The sequence below is a fragment of the Hyperolius riggenbachi genome, chromosome 8 (assembly GCF_040937935.1).
Source record: "Hyperolius riggenbachi isolate aHypRig1 chromosome 8, aHypRig1.pri, whole genome shotgun sequence".
In the NCBI taxonomy this organism is placed as follows: domain Eukaryota; kingdom Metazoa; phylum Chordata; class Amphibia; order Anura; family Hyperoliidae; genus Hyperolius; species Hyperolius riggenbachi.
The window spans coordinates 106060656-106078787 of NC_090653.1; the positions used below are offsets into that span (position 1 = coordinate 106060656).

Genomic DNA, 18132 nt, shown 5'->3' on the forward strand with positions numbered 1-18132 from the left:
AAGCCAGCAGTACTTATTTATTCAGCTTCACTACGTGGAACTAGGATGATGCCCTGGAGTGAGAGATTGGTAGCTTCCAATCTACTCATCTCACACAGATATTTTATTTTGTGTACCAAATTCCAATTTATCAATCAGTGCTCAAAACCACTAAGGTACAACGTGTGCATAATAGAAAATATAACCTTTAACAGAACAGCTTTGCAAATTCAACCTCAACATTCTTTCGTTACTAAATGATCCCCCCTGTACTGTCATTGCCATCTGTCTTTTCATTTTGCCATAATTTCATCAGTCTATAAGCAGGCATGTCCAACATAAGTGGAGCAGAGTACTAAAGTGTACAGAAGTAACTTTGCAAGGAGCCAGATTTGCTATACTTTGGGTTTTATATTTTAAAGAGGACCTGTAGTAAAATAACATAATGAATACAACTGACTAAATAATTTATAAATGAATATTGTATAAAATAAGCAGTGTTTGACCATTGTAAAATCATTCCTCACTCTGATTTACATTCTGGAATGTATCACAGGTGTCGAGTTGTAGACATCTTTAGTCTTGTCAGGTGCAGCTCTGTGGAATGTTTGTTTCGGCGAATTCTGAAGCCAGTGAAAATAATGTCTGGTCTCCCAGTGTGCTCTGGGAGGAGAATTACTGTGAGGATGAGACTACATAACAAAATACAGCGACATATAGATTTAGGAAGTGATTCTGATGCTGATATCAGGAAAATGACAGTGAAAATTGATTATCCTGAATAATTTACTGCATTCTACTAAATGTCACTACAGTGCCTCTTTAAACTTAGTCCATATTACATAATGTTGTTCTGCCTAGCAACAGTGGAAAACAACATTTATTAATTAACTTAAAAACAAATCTCTGATTTTACACATATAGCAAATATAGCAAACCTGTTTGACATGCCTGCTTCATAAGGGGGTGCATGCATGATCTCTTTTCTTCTTGTCCCTGCTGTCTGCTGTCCCAATTTCTAACCTGTTTATTACATCTGTAATTATCTAACAATAGTAAAACATTCCTTTATTTTTATTCTTGCTTAATTATGCTTTTTTTTTATTATTGTGCTAGCGTAAGAGGGAGGCCTATGAGAACTCGGTTGTTTACAAGTTAGTATAATTGTTGTGTATAATGCCTGTGTTGTACACGTGATGCATCTCTAGACATACTATCCCATGAAAGGGTCAGACAGTGAAACCAAAACTGATTTTTAGTTTTTGATGAATATCAGAAGGTTGTCTATGCTATATAAAACTGGAGAGAAACGGTGATTTTGAAGTTTCACAGTTCAGATAAAAACGAATAACGGGACTGGGGACCACATTCCTGTGGATGTTAGTTTAGGAGGCTATTTTGCTAAACTGAGGGATAGCGCAACACAATCTCTAAACCTAGTGCTGTTGCCATCACCTATGTGGTATACAGGTTAATCTGGAGCTGTGCACAGCTGCTACTTACAGTGGAGGAAATAATTATTTGACCCCTCACTGATTTTGTAAGTTTGTCCAATGACAAAGAAATGAAAAGTCTCAGAACAGTATCATTTCAATGGTAGGTTTATTTTAACAGTGGCAGATAGCACATCAAAAGATAAATCGAAAAAATAACCTTAAATAAAAGATAGCAACTGATTTGCATTTCATTGAGTGAAATAAGTTTTTGAACCCCTACCAACCATTAAGAGTTCTGGCTCCCACAGAGTGGTTAGACACTTCTACTCAATTAGTCACCCTCATTAAGGACACCTGTCTTAACTAGTCACCTGTATAAAAGACACCTGTCCACAGAATCAATCAATCAAGCAGACTCCAAACTCTCCAACATGGGAAAGACCAAAGAGCTGTCCAAGGATGTCAGAGACAAAACTGTAGACCTGCACAAGGCTGGAATGGGCTACAAAACCATTAGCAAGAAGCTGGGAGAGAAGGTGACAACTGTTGGTGCGATTGTTTGAAAATTGAAGGAGCACAAAATGACCATCAATCGACCTCGCTCTGGGGCTCCACGCAAGATCTCACCTCGTGGGGTGTCAATGGTTCTGAGAAAGGTGAAAAAGCATCCTAGAACTACATGGGAGGAGTTAGTGAATGACCTCAAATTAGCAGGGACCACAGTCACCAAGAAAACCATTGGAAACACATTACACCGCAATGGATTAAAATCCTGCAGGGCTCGCAAGGTCCCCCTGCTCAAGAAGGCACATGTGCAGGCCCGTCTGAAGTTTGCCAATGAACACCTGAATGATTCTGTGAGTGACTGGGAGAAGGTGCTGTGGTCTGATGAGACCAAAATAGAGCTCTTTGGCATTAACTCAACTCGCTGTGTTTGGAGGAAGAAAAATGCTGCCTATAGCCCCCAAAACACCGTCCCCACCGTCAAGCATGGGGGTGGAAACATTTTGCTTTGGGGGTGTTTTTCTGCTAAGGGCACAGGACAACGTAATCGCATTAACGGGAAAATGGACGGAGCCATGTATCGTGAAATCCTGAACGACAACCTCCTTCCCTCTGCCAGGAAACTGAAAATGGGTCGTGGATGGGTGTTCCAGCACGACAATGACCCAAAACATACAGCAAAGGCAACAAAGGAGTGGCTCAAGAAGAAGCACATTAAGGTCATGGAGTGGCCTAGTCAGTCTCCGGACCTTAATCCAATAGAAAACTTATGGAGGGAGCTCAAGCTCAGAGTTGCACAGAGACAGCCTCGAAACCTTAGGGATTTAGAGATGATCTGCAAAGAGGAGTGGACCAACATTCCTCCTAAAATGTGTGCAAACTTGGTCATCAATTACAAGAAACGTTTGACCTCTGTGCTTGCAAACAAGGGTTTTTCCACTATGTATTAAAGGGACTCCGAGCAGGGCAGAAACTATGGAAAGATGCATATCATTTTAAAGCTCTCTTTCTCCTCTTTCCAATGATATATAAACCACCACCCTACGTCTTTTAGTTTTCGCTATTTTCGCGATTGAAATTGCCGCGACCGCGATTTCGATCGCGAAAATAGAGAAAACTAAAAGGTGTAGGGCAACGATTTAGGTGTCGTCAGAAAGAGGAGAAAGAGAGCTTTAAAATGATATCCATCTTTCCATAGTTATATTGTATTACACAGGACGACACTTTCCCCAGTGTCAGCAGCTCCATTCTGCTGAATGCAGCTGCTGACTTTGACAAAAAGTCGCCCTGTGTAATACAATATAACTACGGCTTGATGGATATCATTTTAAAGCTCTCTTTCTCCTCTTTCTGACGACACCTACATTGTTGCCCTACGCCTTTTAGTTTTCTCTATTTTCGCGATCGAAATCGCGGCCGCGGAAATTTCAATCGCGAAAATAGCGAAAACTAAAAGGCGTAGGGTGGTGGTTTATATATCATTGGAAAGAGGAGAAAGAGAGCTTTGAAAAGATGTGCATCTTTCCATAGTTTCTGCACTGCTCGGAGTCCCTTTAAGTCTTTTATTGTTAGAGGGTTCAAAAACTTATTTCACTCAATGAAATGCAAATCAGTTGCTATCTTTTATTTAAGGTTATTTTTTCGATTTTCCTTTTGATGTGCTATCTGCCACTGTTAAAATAAACCTACCATTGAAATGATACTGTTCTGAGACTTTTCATTTCTTTGTCATTGGACAAACGTACAAAATCAGTGAGGGGTCAAATAATTATTTCCTCCACTGTATGCGAGGAGTGGCTCCTCTGCAATGAACACGTAACAGGGCAATGTGCATGAACATTTTCTTATTAATTTACGGCCACCATGATCTCACCATCTGTCCACACATTTACCCAAGAAATGAACAATGGTCCTGGTATGCTTTAGCAAGGGACGGCATTTTTGACAGCACTATGCATGCATGCACACATGGAAGAGTAAAAAAATAAGATGGAAGAGTTACTGGAGATTTAAAGAAGGCTGGGAATTACAGAAGATGGGAGCATATAAAACAACAAAGAAACATGTGGATGTGAAGATAGAAATACAGTATACACATGATCAAAGAAGGATACAACAGAGTGTACATGAAAAACTGATTTATTTATTTTTTATTAGATTCTATTTTTTTTCTTCTAAAAATGTAAAAGTGTGATTATTTAAATAACAAACATTTTAGGTACTTTTAATTTTCTCTAAATGGTAAATAAGTGCAGGGGTAATTAATAATCCTTTACTTATTTTCTTGGGAGGGAGGCCTGGTGCACATCAAAAACCGCTAGCAGATCCGCAAAATGCTAGCAGATTTTGTAATGCTTTTTCTTCTTTTTTTGTAGCGTTTCAGCTGGCATTTTGCGGTTTTGTGAAGCGTTTTTGGTGTAGTAGATTTCATGTATTGTTACAGTAAAGCTGTTACTGAACAGCTACTGTAACAAAAAACGCCTGGCAAACCGCTCTGAAGTGCCGTTTTTCAGAGCGGTTTGCGTTTTTCCTATACTTAACATTGAGGCAGAAACGCATCCGCAATCCAAAATCTGCAGCAGCCCGGGAGTATGCGTTTCTGCAAAACGCCTCCCGCTCTGGTGTGCACCAGCCCATTGAAATACATTACCCTAGCGGATCCGCACCCGCAAGCGGATCGCAAACCGCAGCAGAACCGCTCTGGTGTGCACTAGGCCGGAGAGGACATCTGAGAGAATCCCCTATCAAAGAAGGCTTCCAGAGTCCCCGAACCATAACCCTTCCCTGCTCTTGGGCTCTGAAGCTGGTGAAGAGCTTTTTGTCCTTAACATTGTAAAAGGAGGATATGGGCTTTCCCACCTCTCTTTTACAGACTATTCATTATGGATAGTGTGTGCGCCCTTTATTCGAATGTAAAAATTAGTGAGGTTATTTTTCATTTCTAAAATATTGGCTACAAAATATGGTTTATTTTATCTGTTATAAAATTGTATATGCTACTAAACATGGTTTATTTTTTCCAGTTATAAAATAGTATGAAAACATGGTTGAGGTTAGGCATTGGAAGGGGTATAGGTTAGGCACCGCAGGGATTTTAATGGTTAGGCGCCTGGAGGAGGGTTTTAAGGTTAGGTTAGGTAGTTTTGAAAAAAAAATGCTCACAGCATGTCCACTGGCTATTTATAAGGCAAGTACTACCACCATTGCTGGCAGTGAGGTTATGGTTGTAAATCTCTTACCAAATTTCCATTTGGAGCATTGGCGCATGTGCATGTGTAGTGTGCATCTAGTTTTGTTTTGTTTAGTAGATGTGCAATTGCCAGTTTTTCACTTTTGTAAGTGAAGTCCCTAAGTTAGAGCAGATATTTCTTAATTATATCTATTAACATTTATCCTTTCTCCATGCTGTATTTGCAGTTCAACATTAATTATCCAAGCAAACTCTTCTGAACCTACCGAATCCCTTAAAGAAAAATTAACCAGTCTTCTGAAAGATCGGGATGAAGAAGACAATATAAATCTTTCTGTACAATCTGTGAACGTATTAGGTAATATTTTGTTGTCAAATATTATCTATAGAGTACTGACCCATAAAATCTTTGCTTACTGACTACTATTTCCTTTCCTTTCCCCTTCATATCCACTCAAACAGAATCAACCTTGAGAGTCAGGAACAGATTGCCAGTAGCCTTGTAAAATCCATATGTCATTACTTTTTTAAGATTTTAAAAGTTGGTTCTTTCATGTATTTTTTTAAATACATGACAGTCCCCTTTGAACAAATATTTAGTTATTCTAAAGGGTAAGGCAAGAAAGAAATTCAATAGTGGAAAGCTGTGGTTTAACATTTGCAGTGCTATAAACTCTATTAAAGATACTCTGTAACAACATTTTCAGCCTTATTTCTTCTATCCTATAAGTATACCTGTTCTAATGTGGTCTGTGTTACTGCAGTCTTTCCTAGTTGCACAGTGGCTGTATTATCTCTGTTATATAATCTAATCTTCTTTCCTCTGACGGCTTTGTTGGGCTCAGGCACTCAGGCTGGGATGTGCTGCTCTACTTGTGATAGGATAGAAGCTATACACACCCTCTCCACACCCCCTGCAGGCTCTGTGTGAGTCACAGACTGAGCTACTCTCAGTCTATCACAAGCTGGTTAGCAGCCATGTCTTTTGTTTGTAAGCACTGCCTAAAACTGGCAATTACAAGCCAGGATCTCAGCAGGGAGCGGCAGAAACAGCACAGAGGGTCCCAGGAGAACATAATGAATAGGATGGTATGCTTTTTATTGTAAGAATTTTAGAGTACAGATTCTCTTTAAGGCATAGGCAACATTCATGGCCCTAACCAAATTACCCAGTCCTTTAGTAGTTATTCAGCTTAAAGGGACTCCGAGCAGTGCAGAAACTATGGAAAGATGCACATCATTTTAAAGCTCTCTTTCTCCTCTTTCCAATGATATATAAACCGCCACCCTACGCCTTTTAGTTTTCGCTATTTTCGCGATTGAAATTGCCCCGGCCGCTATTTCGATCGCGAAAATAGAGAAAACTAAAAGGCGTAGGGCAACGATTTAGGTGTCGTCAGAAAGAGGAGAAAGAGAGCTTTAAAATGATATCCATCAAGCCATAGTTATATTGTATTACACAGGGCGACTTGTTGTCAAAGTCAGTAGCTGCATTCAGCAGAATGGAGCTGCTGACACTGGGGAAAGTGTCGTCCTGTGTAATACAATATAACTATGGCTTGATGGATATCATTTTAAAGCTCTCTTTCTCCTCTTTCTGACGACACCTAAATCGTTGCCCTACACCTTTTAGTTTTCTCTATTTTCGCGATCGAAATCGCGGCCGCGGCAATTTCAATCGCGAAAATATCGAATACTAAAAGACGTAGGGTGGTGGTTTATATATCATTGGAAAGAGGAGAAAGAGAGCTTTAAAATGATATGCATCTTTCCATAGTTTCTGCACTGCTCGGAGTCCCTTTAAATACCTCTATGTATGGTTTCTTAGGAAAAATAATGTTTTTTTCACAATTTTAACTGAGGTGTAACTACAAATCATGCCCCCCCACTGCAAAAAATTTTATGGAGCCCCATTAATGTTCACAAACCATCGTTGCCTCCACTTGGTGACACAGCCTGGGGCTCATCTTATAAGGTCCATAAAACAAGTGAGGTAATCTGGATGTTCAAACTCATAACCTGTGTAGCCACAAAAACACCGGATCTGAACTATCAGAGGGTTGGAAGGTAAGGGGCCCTTCCACACCTCTGCCCCCCCCCCCCCCTGCAGTCGCAGGGGCTGCTCCCCTGTAGTTACGCCACTGATTGTAACCACCTGCGACTATACCATGAAGCGTACTATGGGCCATATCCTATTACTGAACTCCTCTTAATTTAGGCGTTTAAGCTATTTAGAAAACAATAAAGTTAAGACCCCGCAGGTGGAAAAAAGAACTCGCTTGGGCGATGTAATCGCCCAGCGAGTTCTTACACGGTATCCAGTTACCGTTTGCATGAGCGTTAGCTTAGACCTGCAAAGAGCAGGTCTAAACCAGGTTTAATAAGGAGACCCCCAGAGGTCTCCGTCGGGTCGCCGCACACCTTAGAAGCCCCCAACATAGCTGCGCCGGGCACCCCTGTTAACATACATACCGCCACTAATCACCCGACGCCTCTCGTCGCAAATTCCGTTGCATAATTACAGTGTATCTAACACTGTAATTACTGTCTGCATAGGAGCCCGGGCAAAGCATCTTTGAATCTGCAGCCGGGGCTCCCCATTGGTCCGCTGTCTGAGCCATTTTATCGGTTCTAAGGTGTACGGCGACCCGACGGGGAGCTCTGGGGGTCTCCTTATTAAAGGAGACCCCCCCCCAGATGCTGTGGCGGAAGATGGCGGGCGAAGTTCGGCGGGTTAGTGCGCATGTGTGGGGAGTAAAGCTGTGGTGCTGAAGGACAGCACCACAGCGTAAACCTCGCTCCCCATCACCCAGTAAAAGGGAGCATCGCTCAGGCTTCTGCTTGAGTAATGCTCCCGACCCAAACGATTGGCCATCGCGCGAAGGATATGGGCAATAGGATTTGCCGGCAATCCTCACGCTATGGCAAGGTGATAAGTAGCCCAATGTATCTCGTTTTAGGTGTATGATTTTTTTTTTTAATGTTTCAATAATTATTTTCGCCACTATACACTTTCACTTTAGCTTAGGAAGTTGTGATTCAGCTTGCTAAGCTAAAGTGAAAGTGAAAGTGTATATGTTTATACAGACTTTTAATGAATGAACACTCCTGTTGGTTACAGCAGTGTTCATTCATGAATCAGGCCTTGTGATTGGCTTTGGGAATACTCATTCCCACTCACCAATTTTTACCCCCCCCCCCCCCTCTTCCCGATCACTGCCGAGGGTGCGACCATCGCCCATTCAATGCAGAAGATGAATACCTAAGCCCCTGGGATGGGAAAAGTACTCCGGCGGGGTGTAGATGAACTGCTGCGATCGTGAATACTGGTTAATAAATGGTTCTTCATTATACTGTTCCCTCTATAGTACCCTTATTATAATGCGCCCATTAGAGTGCCTCCATCGTGGCATGCCCCCCCTTTCTCTCAGTGCCCTCTTTATAGTACTTACTAGGCCTAAGGCCTAAATCTCTCTGATTCATTAGCCGCACGCGCGCACACGCCCGCCCCCCTTCTAGCCCCATTCTCCTCTGCTGCTTGTCATTCCCCCAGCTGCACGTCATTCCCCCAGCTCTCGGCAGTGTCTCTCTCTGCGTTCCTGCACAACAGAAAAAGCACTGATACAGGGATATGGGACGCAGAGACAATTGCCTATTATTAGGTAGGATTATAGCCCCTGACCCCACTTATTAATACAGGATCACTTCTCCACCTCACCATGCAGCGTTTAAAATTACGAGGCATATAACAGTCACATGACCTTACAATGACTGAAAGCAGCCCAGAAGATTTGTGAAGAGGTGACTCAGAGCAGAACAGGTGATTATAATACTCACCTCACTGTGCCCCAATACACACTGTGCATAATCGATGGAAGATCCGAAGAAAGTTGCTTTGGGCATGTTTTTTTCCCTTGGATTTTAAATGTGCATTTCTGTATATAAAACTGCTTTGTATTACTTTTATTATTGTTTGTTTTCCTTAAACATTTTTTTATGACTTATTATAACCAGAGACATGCCCAGCTGAATCAACGCACTACAAAGTGTTTACATTTGAATGGCCAGAAACAAACCCGACAGAAACAGCAAGCATACCATGCTTCACAAACCCAGATCAGTTTGCTACAAGGCACTGGTGAGATCCGAATTCTGCATGAACTGTGTTTTCTAATTCATTAATTATTATTAATTTATTTATTTATAAAGCGCCAATTAATGTACTGCGAGTGACACAGAGGGCCTGATCCAATTCACTTTTTCTCTTAAAGTGGATTCGAGATAAACTTTCACTCCTTGCATAACTGTGTTCCTTTCATATAGTTTAGAGGCAGGGGCAGAGCAATAGGGGTTGCAGAGGTAGCCACCGCATCGGGGCCCTAGAGCCAGAGGGGCCCCATAGGGCCCTCACTCAACTACAGTATTAGCTCTCTACTGGTCCTGTGCTCATAATAATCACTTCTATAGATACTTTGAATAGTGGTAATCATTAACAAATTGTTCCCTATCCCCTTCTTGCACCTTTGACGCTGTAGTTGCCATTGGCAGGTTTTGTATCAATTGTTATGTATAGAGTGCTTAGTGGGCCCCATTGTAAAACTGCATCGGGGCCCACAGCTCCTTAACTACGCCACTGTTTATAGGGCATACCTCAAGCCAAATACTTTTTAGTTTTGTTTTAATTCTCTAATTCCCTATAAACTAAACAAGCCTCGCCCACAGCTTCTCCAGAGTGCCTTGACACTTTTAGACAGATGTAGCAAGGGCTTATGGGAGCTCAGTCTGGGCAGGAAAAGGAGGAGGTTACTAGCCAGAGATTTCAGAAGCAAAATGGAAGGAGGGAGCCAGGGAGGAGTGAAGTTTTCACAGGCTGAGGGCTGGAGATCAGCTTGCCTGTGTGTAATGTGACAAACAGAACATGGTTGCTCTCATTGTATCACAAGAATAAATAATAATTAAATGTTGAAGCTGTTTGCAGCTAGATTTGCTGTGTAAATCTAATCTTTTGATAAGATATATAGACAAGCTACTTGTTATAGTTAGTTTTTTTTATTTCGGATCCGCTTTAAGACATTCATTTCCTTTTTAACAATGCTAGTTGTCTGGCAGCCCTGCTGATCTGTTTGGCTGCAGTAGTGTCTGAATCACACCAGAAACAAGCATACAGTCAATCTTGTCATATCTGACAATACTGTCAGAAACATCTGATCTGCTGCATGTTCAGGGTCTATTGCTACAAGTATTAGAGATAGAGGATTAGCAGGATAGCCAGGTAACGTGCACCTATACCTGGCTCCGCAGGAGGGTGCAATTTTTACACCCTTGCCCTGGGTGCATTTTAGCCTAGAAACTGCCCTGCTTATAAATGATTTTGATTATTACTAATACTGCTTCTGCTACTGCCGCTAATAACCTTCCTGTTTTTGTTCTGTTTAGTAATGCAACTACTGAAAGTGCTGAATGGGAAAACCCTGTTTTCAGTAAATGCAATCCTCTACCTGAATCAATTGAGGATCTTGATAAGGTTCCCATAACTCCAGGTAATATATTTGAACATTGTCTAAAAACACATACACTTTGAGGGTCCTTTCACACTAAAGCCATTGCATTTCATTTTAATGGACAATAGCATCACAATGCAATGCAAAGTTATTTTCCTATGGTATGCTGACATTGGGTATGGGGCAGTGGGTCCTATCAGACTAATGCACAGTATATTGTGCATTTACCAGACAAGGTGCACATTTACAGAGGCAGTGAAGCATACTTGAAGCTTGTAAAACTGTCCCTCTGTCACAGAATACAACTTTAAGGGCTCGTTCACACTAAGGGCGTTTTTGCCCTTTTTTCAAGCGCAGGCGATTTTCAAAATCACCCAAAAAACGTTTGTGCAATGCTTCCCTATGAGAGAGTTCACATCTGAGCGGTTTGTTTCCAATCCGCTCAGCAAAGCGCTGCCTTTACCGTTTTTTCAGAGGTGATTTTGCCTCAATGGAAGGTATAGGAAAAACATAAACGCTCACAAAATCGCTTTGTGCAGCGATTGCGTTTGCGTTTTTAAGAATAAATACATTGTATTTATTCTTTTCCGGGTCAAAGAGTTCACTTCCTGACTTGCGTCAGGGAGTGAATTAAAAAACCGTTCTGGAAAAGTGCTTAGAAAACTGCTTTTAACAAAAACGCACTGTCCACCCAAGCGCCGGGAATTGCATTAAAAAATTGCGTGAAATGCACAAAATGAACGCTAACACAGTCGGAACGCAATGTGAACAATGCCTAACAGAGTCTGGGCAAAACATTTTGGTTCACCTACATTTCACAGCCATAATAAACCCCAATTATGATTTTATACTGCCTCTATGGACTCATAATAAACCAGCAACATTTTTTTGTTAAATTTTTGTTTCCATGTTTATGTTCACATTTCTATTTTTGTTTTCTATTTCTATTTCTATTTTTTTTAGAAAATGCTAAATATGTGTCTGAGCGCATTTTAAACATTACAAAGAATGCAACATCCTTACCAGAAAATGATATAAGAATCATTCTCAGCAAAGTTTCTGAAATAGTGGCACTGGGACATATTGATGCTGAAGATGCCAAGATTCATCTGGATGTTGTAAATGACATCTTGACCAAAGCTGACCAATCTCTGTCCATCTTCACAAACCAGTAAGTATACCATTGCCGTTACTGTCTTTCTGCTGTTTCTAATGGGTTAATTGATATTGACCCCCTAGGCTCATTTCTCGAGCCCCTCCTGTTCTCTGTCTATACTTATGATCATGTCAGCTTATCAGCTCACATGGTTTTTAGAATCACATATAGCCTGATGACATCCAAATCTTTCTCTTGACTCCTGACTTAGCAACACTAACAGCTCACTGTCCCCAACTGTCTCAGTGCTGTCTCTTCCTTCATGTCCTTCCACTTTCTGATATTCAATGTGGACAAAATAGTTATTTTTCCTCCAACACTTAAATCTCCTGCCTGACATGATTACCAGTATAAATAACACTCCAATAATCCCTGTCCCCCAGACACACTACCTAGGTGTAATGCTTGATATGACTAGCACATTGATGAACAAAATCTCCCACGCTTAACATTTTCTCACCTTGGATACAACTAAATTACTTGTGCATAACCAAACGTGATGCCCATTACACTAGCGTTGCTCGCGTTACCCAGGTCGCGTGAGTTATGCTATGTGTGCTATGTCAGTTGTGTAAATAGTATTATGCATAAAAAAACCTTCAGAGTGTTCCTGCATTCACAAACAAAATAAGCAAATAGACATACAGTATACTTTCCTGCTAGGGGTAAAGCAATAGAGTTGAAGTGACACAATCTATACATATACAAGAAAAGGACCAACCCTTTAAATGACCCCTACGTCACACATATAAGAAAAAGAAAGAGATCTACTACCACCTCTAGCAAATGTAATTCATTATTTAATTGTACCCATTAAGCCATGATTTACACTCCTTCCCTGGAAAATAGCACTACCCTGAAAATAAGCCCTAGCTGGAATTTCGAGCATGCTTAAAATATAAGCCTTACCTCGAAAATAAGCCGTAGCAGAAGTTAGAGGAGGACGAGGCAGCAGCAAGCGGGGACCAGGGGCGTAACAATAGACCCTGCAAGGGATGCAGCCGCAGGGGGGCCCAGAAGCAGCAGGGGGCCCCATTGGGTGAGCAAAAAAAAAGGGCACAGAGAGAAAAACCTTTCTGCTCTCTGCACAATTGTTTTAATGACTGCATCTGCTCAGCCACTGGTAAGGAATCATACAAAGTTTTGTAGACAAAGATTTGAAGACAATCCCTATTCAGTGTGCAGCAGGGTCTTGTGCAGAGTTCGGAGAAGGGGCCCCATCCAAAGTTTCTCAGGGGGGCCCAGTGATTTCTATTTACGCCCCTGGCAGGGACATAGCGGTGCCGTGCCGATCTGGCACCGGTCTTATCATCCCAGCTCACAGCAAGATTATCAGCTTGTGTGCGGGGATGGCAGGGCAGGAGCCTGATCAGTACAGTAGCATACCTTTGGATCCAGCAGAGGATGAGGAGCCACAGTGGGGAAGGCAAGAGGACACACAGCACAGGAACAGCACAGCACAAAGGGATAGCACTGTTCAAAGGAACAGGAAATATTCTGCTGTGAGTTAGGAACAAAAATGTTCTGCTCTAGGTATTATCATATTTCCTAATATAAATATAAGACATCCCTTGAAAATAAGCCCTAGCGCATCTTTGGAAACAAAAATTAATATGACTGTCTTTGACAGCTCAAATACCAAAAATAAATGTCCCTGTAAACAAGCCTTTAGACAGCTCAACACAGTAAATCAATACAGCGCCACGAAATATGTTGGCGCTTTACAAATAATAATAATCATGTGTGGTGCTACTATGTTTTCTATGGTTAGTGCATGTCCATCTCCAACTGGCAGCTTTAAGTGCTGATGGCTAGCCAGATATTAGCAGTTGTTTGTCAATTGCCAGGAATCGCAGAGAAGTGTTAGCAATGATAATTCAGCACTAAGTCCCCAGTGGAATTCTTGCCTCACCATCAGCCTTACAATTCATTCCTAAATTAATTCAGCATGAAAGCCTGAGTAGCTTGCTTTCAGCGAATGGTGATTTTTTTCAAATAATAAAAAAAAAAAAATCAACCTGCTACTTTCCGTCACTTTCTTGTCTGTTCTGTTCATGTCTATACTTTTTTCTTTATAGGATTTTAAACATTTCAGAGGAAATTGGATACAAAATGTCTTTTTCTGGGAATGATGCAAATATTACTGCTGGTTCCATGGCTTTACTGGTATCCCAGGTTAACTTTAGTACATTTGACGAAATGTATTTCACGGTCAAGTCGTACCTGGATGGAGAGAACTTAGAGGTATGATGTTTACTGTGATAAGACAAATAACATTTATATTGCACTTTTCTCCTGGTGGATTCAAAGTGCTTTAGCTGCAGCCAATAGGGAGCGCTCAGTAGGCAGTAGCAGTGTTAGGCAGTCTAGTCCAAGAACTCCTTACTGATTAGGTGCTGGCTTACTGAAATAGGAAGACCCACGATTTGGACCCAGGTCTCCTATGTCAGAGACAGAGCCCTTAACCATTACACTATCTAGCCACTGATAAGATCTATACTTGGTGTAAAGATGACATCCAACAGTAATGGTCCCTTTCAGACAATACACACTGCAGCACAGCGGACACCAAGGACCCAATTCAATTTACTTTACTCCTAGGTGATATATTCATAGCAGGAAAGTGCTAAAAAAATAGTTTACAATGACTTTGCCACCTACTTTTTTTGGCACTTTTTCAATTGTAAAGTGCTGAAAAGTTATTTTAAAGGGTAAATGAATGATCTCATAGGAGAAAACGGTTAATTGAATAACTGCTCACATGTTTATAAGGACATTGACCTGAGGGATAACTACCTAAGATAAACAGAATGTTCATGCTGGCTCCACATACCTCTGTACTTTGTCTATTCCTCTCCTCGTTCCCCCTAATACTCATAATTACTCCTTCAAACATTTGATTTTTTGGTCATAGTCAAGTTTTCAGACAGAAAGGGGCAGGCATATTTTTCCTCCTCTCAACCTCCCATTCCCTCTTCCCTGCTCCACACCTAGATGCCAGAACTTTCAGCTTCCACTGGCGTGACAGATGTTTACTTAATTGGGTGGGGGAAGAGCAGTAGGGAATTGATGGCCACATAACTTTGCATGGCATGAATCAGTACAAAAGCAAATGAATGCAGTGGTTTGATTAATTCTTGACCAGATTTTGGATGAAATCTGATTGAGATTGAATAGTACAAGGTAGAAAAATGATCACTGCTACCTAATCAATATCAGATCAAAAATATCTGATTTGCCAGATGGTGCCATTATGGAATACTAGATAGCCACCTTAATAGATATTAAGATCAGCCATAATCAGTCATAATCCTTTAAAGGGAACCTGAGATAAAAGGGAGATGGAGCCTGCCATATTTATTTCCTTACAAGTTGCCTGGCTGTCCCCTTGATCAGGTATCTCTAATACTTTTAGCTGTAGACCCCAAACAAGCAATCAGATCAGGTGACTCAAGTCTGACCGAATTAGGCACATGCTTTTATCAGACGCTACTGATGCAAGAAGGGCAACAGGACTGCGAAGTGTCATATTCATGTGGCTCTGCTCCGTCCTCGGTGTCTTCTGTGTGCGGTCCCATCTGTGCACTGGCATCCACTGGTCTCTGCGCGCACGTTGCCAGCTGTGGTTTAGCGATGGCGGTCAGGAGCGTGCGTACATTTGTACGTCAGACCTCACGTACGCATGTGCAGGTTTTGGCGTTTTTGGCGGACATTCGTGCGTATGCGTGGTGTACAAGATTATGACAGCAAGTGTGTGGTTCGTCTGCTAGCCCTGAGCTCTGGCCAGCCTTCTTCCTTGTTTGATCTGCCGTTGTGACCTTGATTGCCTGACTACTCTCTGATCTGCTACCGCTAGTTTGACTCCTTGCCTGATAACTCGACTACGCCTGTCTGCCGCCTGCCCCGACTTCTTCCTGGATTCTGTTTACATTTGCCTGCTTCCTGCCCCGGCTTTTGCATGGATCTCGACCACGTCTTCTTGCTGCCTGCCCCGAATACTGCCTGAATCTTGACTATGTCTGCTTGCTCTATTAGTCCTTATACCTCCTAGGATACTCTACACTGAGGTGTGACTGTTCTTCTAACCTCTAGCTGAGGCTATCCCAGTTGTGTCCTGGTGGGCACTAGGCCACTAAGTCCAGATGTCCCCCACAGGGCGCTTTTTGTGAACACCCGTGGGTACTTCGTTTCCACAGCTGGGTAACGTCTCATCTTTCAGTGGGATCAGATACCACCAGATACCATTATGAAGGTCAGATACCATCATTACACCAAGCAAGTATTGTTTAAAAGGAAAAAAAAATTGTAGCCTTCATATTGCATTGACCTTGGGTTCACTTAATTAAAATTAGCATCTCATAATCAAATAAATCTGTTTTTTTTTATTAACTGTAGAAGTGGAAAGTAGGCTTTGTGCAAAACGGTGGGTTGAGGTTTTAACTGCACAACCCGACACTTATGGTAAAAATCTGTTTAGATCTGTATAACTGTTTGAAAATGCCCTAGAATGGATTATTTGTCCCTGCAAAACTGATATAAAATCAGAAGCCGAGAATGTGAAACCTAGAAACCAAAATGGGCATTTGAGTTACTTTGTGAATTCTAAAAACATGCAAATATACATTTTTATCAATGAGTAAAAGGTTGTGTTTTTTTTGCTGTTTTTGCATAAATCATCAGCTTATCCTTAACTGTGCACCCCATTTTCTATTGACATGTTTTTATGACGTTTCTAGATTTCGCTGGAAAATTTTCCCGATGACAATGCTGTTGCCTCCATTTATCTGCCTAAAGAAATTAAAGACCAAAATGTTCCATCATCCTCTAAAGTGCAATTCAACTTTCTAGGAAGTTTATCACTTTTTCAGGTAAATTTAACAACAATTTCTTAAATACACCATAAACTTAATTAAAGCTGCTAATTAAAATAGATTTTGAGGAAGTGTCACCGTCCTTATTTATATATTTATATAGCGCTGACATATTACGCAGCGCTGTACAGAGTATATATTGTCTTGTCACTAACTGTCCCTCAGAGGAGCTCACAGTCTAGTCCCTACCATAGTCATATGTTTTGTGTATGTATCATGTAGTGTAGGTATCATAGTCTAGGGCCGATTTACGGGGAAGCCAATTAACTTATCTGTATGTTTTTGGGATGTGGGAGAAAAACGGTATACCCGGAGAAAACCCACACAGACACGGGGAGAACATACAAACTCCTTGCAGATGTTGACCTGGCTGGGATTCAAGACAGGGACCCAGCGCTGCAAGGCAAGAGCGCTAACCACTATGCCACTGTGCTGCTACATTAAAGCAAACCTAAATTTAAAAATGCTAAATGCCTCTAATACTACACTCCATTCTGCAGAGGACATTATTAGGGGACATCCATGACAGACCCTTGTGCCATGGATGCACTGACTCCTCCTACTCCCTAGCAGTGAGCGGAGCACCCACAACCAGCAGCAAGAGGCACGCTGCCCAAGTGACCAATCACTGACCCAGCCCAAGTATGGTCATAGGACTCGGCATACACATTAGCACTATGAATTTTACAGAAATGAAATCATAGTCATAAGTCTGTAGAGAAGCTGTATTTACCAGATGATCACTGTACACTGGGCTAATGGACTTTTCCATTTTACATTCAGATTTGCTTTAAAGAGAACCCGAGGTGGGCAAAAAAAAACTAGGCTACCTGATCCGCGGGGCTGAGCGGATCAGATAGCCGCAAAAAACGCAGCTCACCGCCGCTTCCGTGGGCTGCAGTAGCCCACTTTCACTTTGGTGACCATTGGGTCACGTAGCTGCGCTGATAGACTGTGTGTCTCTTGCAGTGTGCATGGAGGCGGGGGAGCGGCAGGAGGCGCGGCTAGGGAAGAGAGCTGCCCAATGGCAGCTCTGAAAACCCTGCAGGAACACCCCTGGTGAGCATTTTAAACAGGGAATTCCTCTCCCTTATATTTACCTCCGAGTTAGCGACAAATCTTATCACTAAACTCGGGGGGCTATAGCACAGCGGTGGTGGGGGCAGAGTGTGGCGGTTGGGGGACACAGAGCCATGTCATTAGGCAGGGAACATGCCTCTGTGTCCCATCTGCCCCCAAAGATCCACCTCGGGTTCTCTTTAAGGGTAGCACATAAGATCCTGAGATTTAATAATTGTTTCTGAATTCTTTTGTCGATCTTCTTATTTATTTTACAGTCGGATACAAAAATAAATAATAAGGGATATATATATATATATCTATGTGACAAAATGTGGAAAACTTCAAGGGGGCCGAATACTTTTGCAAGCCACTGTACGTGTGTGGTGAATCCTTTGGAGTCAGGACGCTCCTCTCGTCTAGTCGGTTCATAGAT

The 18132-nt window shown here is 41.8% G+C and overlaps 1 protein-coding gene across 1 annotated transcript in view; it reads left to right on the plus strand.

Moving 5' to 3' along the window:
• Positions 1-18132, plus strand: part of ADGRG4 (adhesion G protein-coupled receptor G4) — a 179258-nt gene that overhangs the window by 120299 nt on the left and 40827 nt on the right. The window contains exons 15-20 of the mRNA XM_068247901.1: positions 5337-5467; positions 9124-9247; positions 10546-10649; positions 11574-11781; positions 13845-14010; positions 16503-16634. Of these exons, the coding sequence (XP_068104002.1) occupies positions 5337-5467; positions 9124-9247; positions 10546-10649; positions 11574-11781; positions 13845-14010; positions 16503-16634 (865 nt within the window). The remainder of the gene's footprint in view (positions 1-5336; positions 5468-9123; positions 9248-10545; positions 10650-11573; positions 11782-13844; positions 14011-16502; positions 16635-18132) is intronic.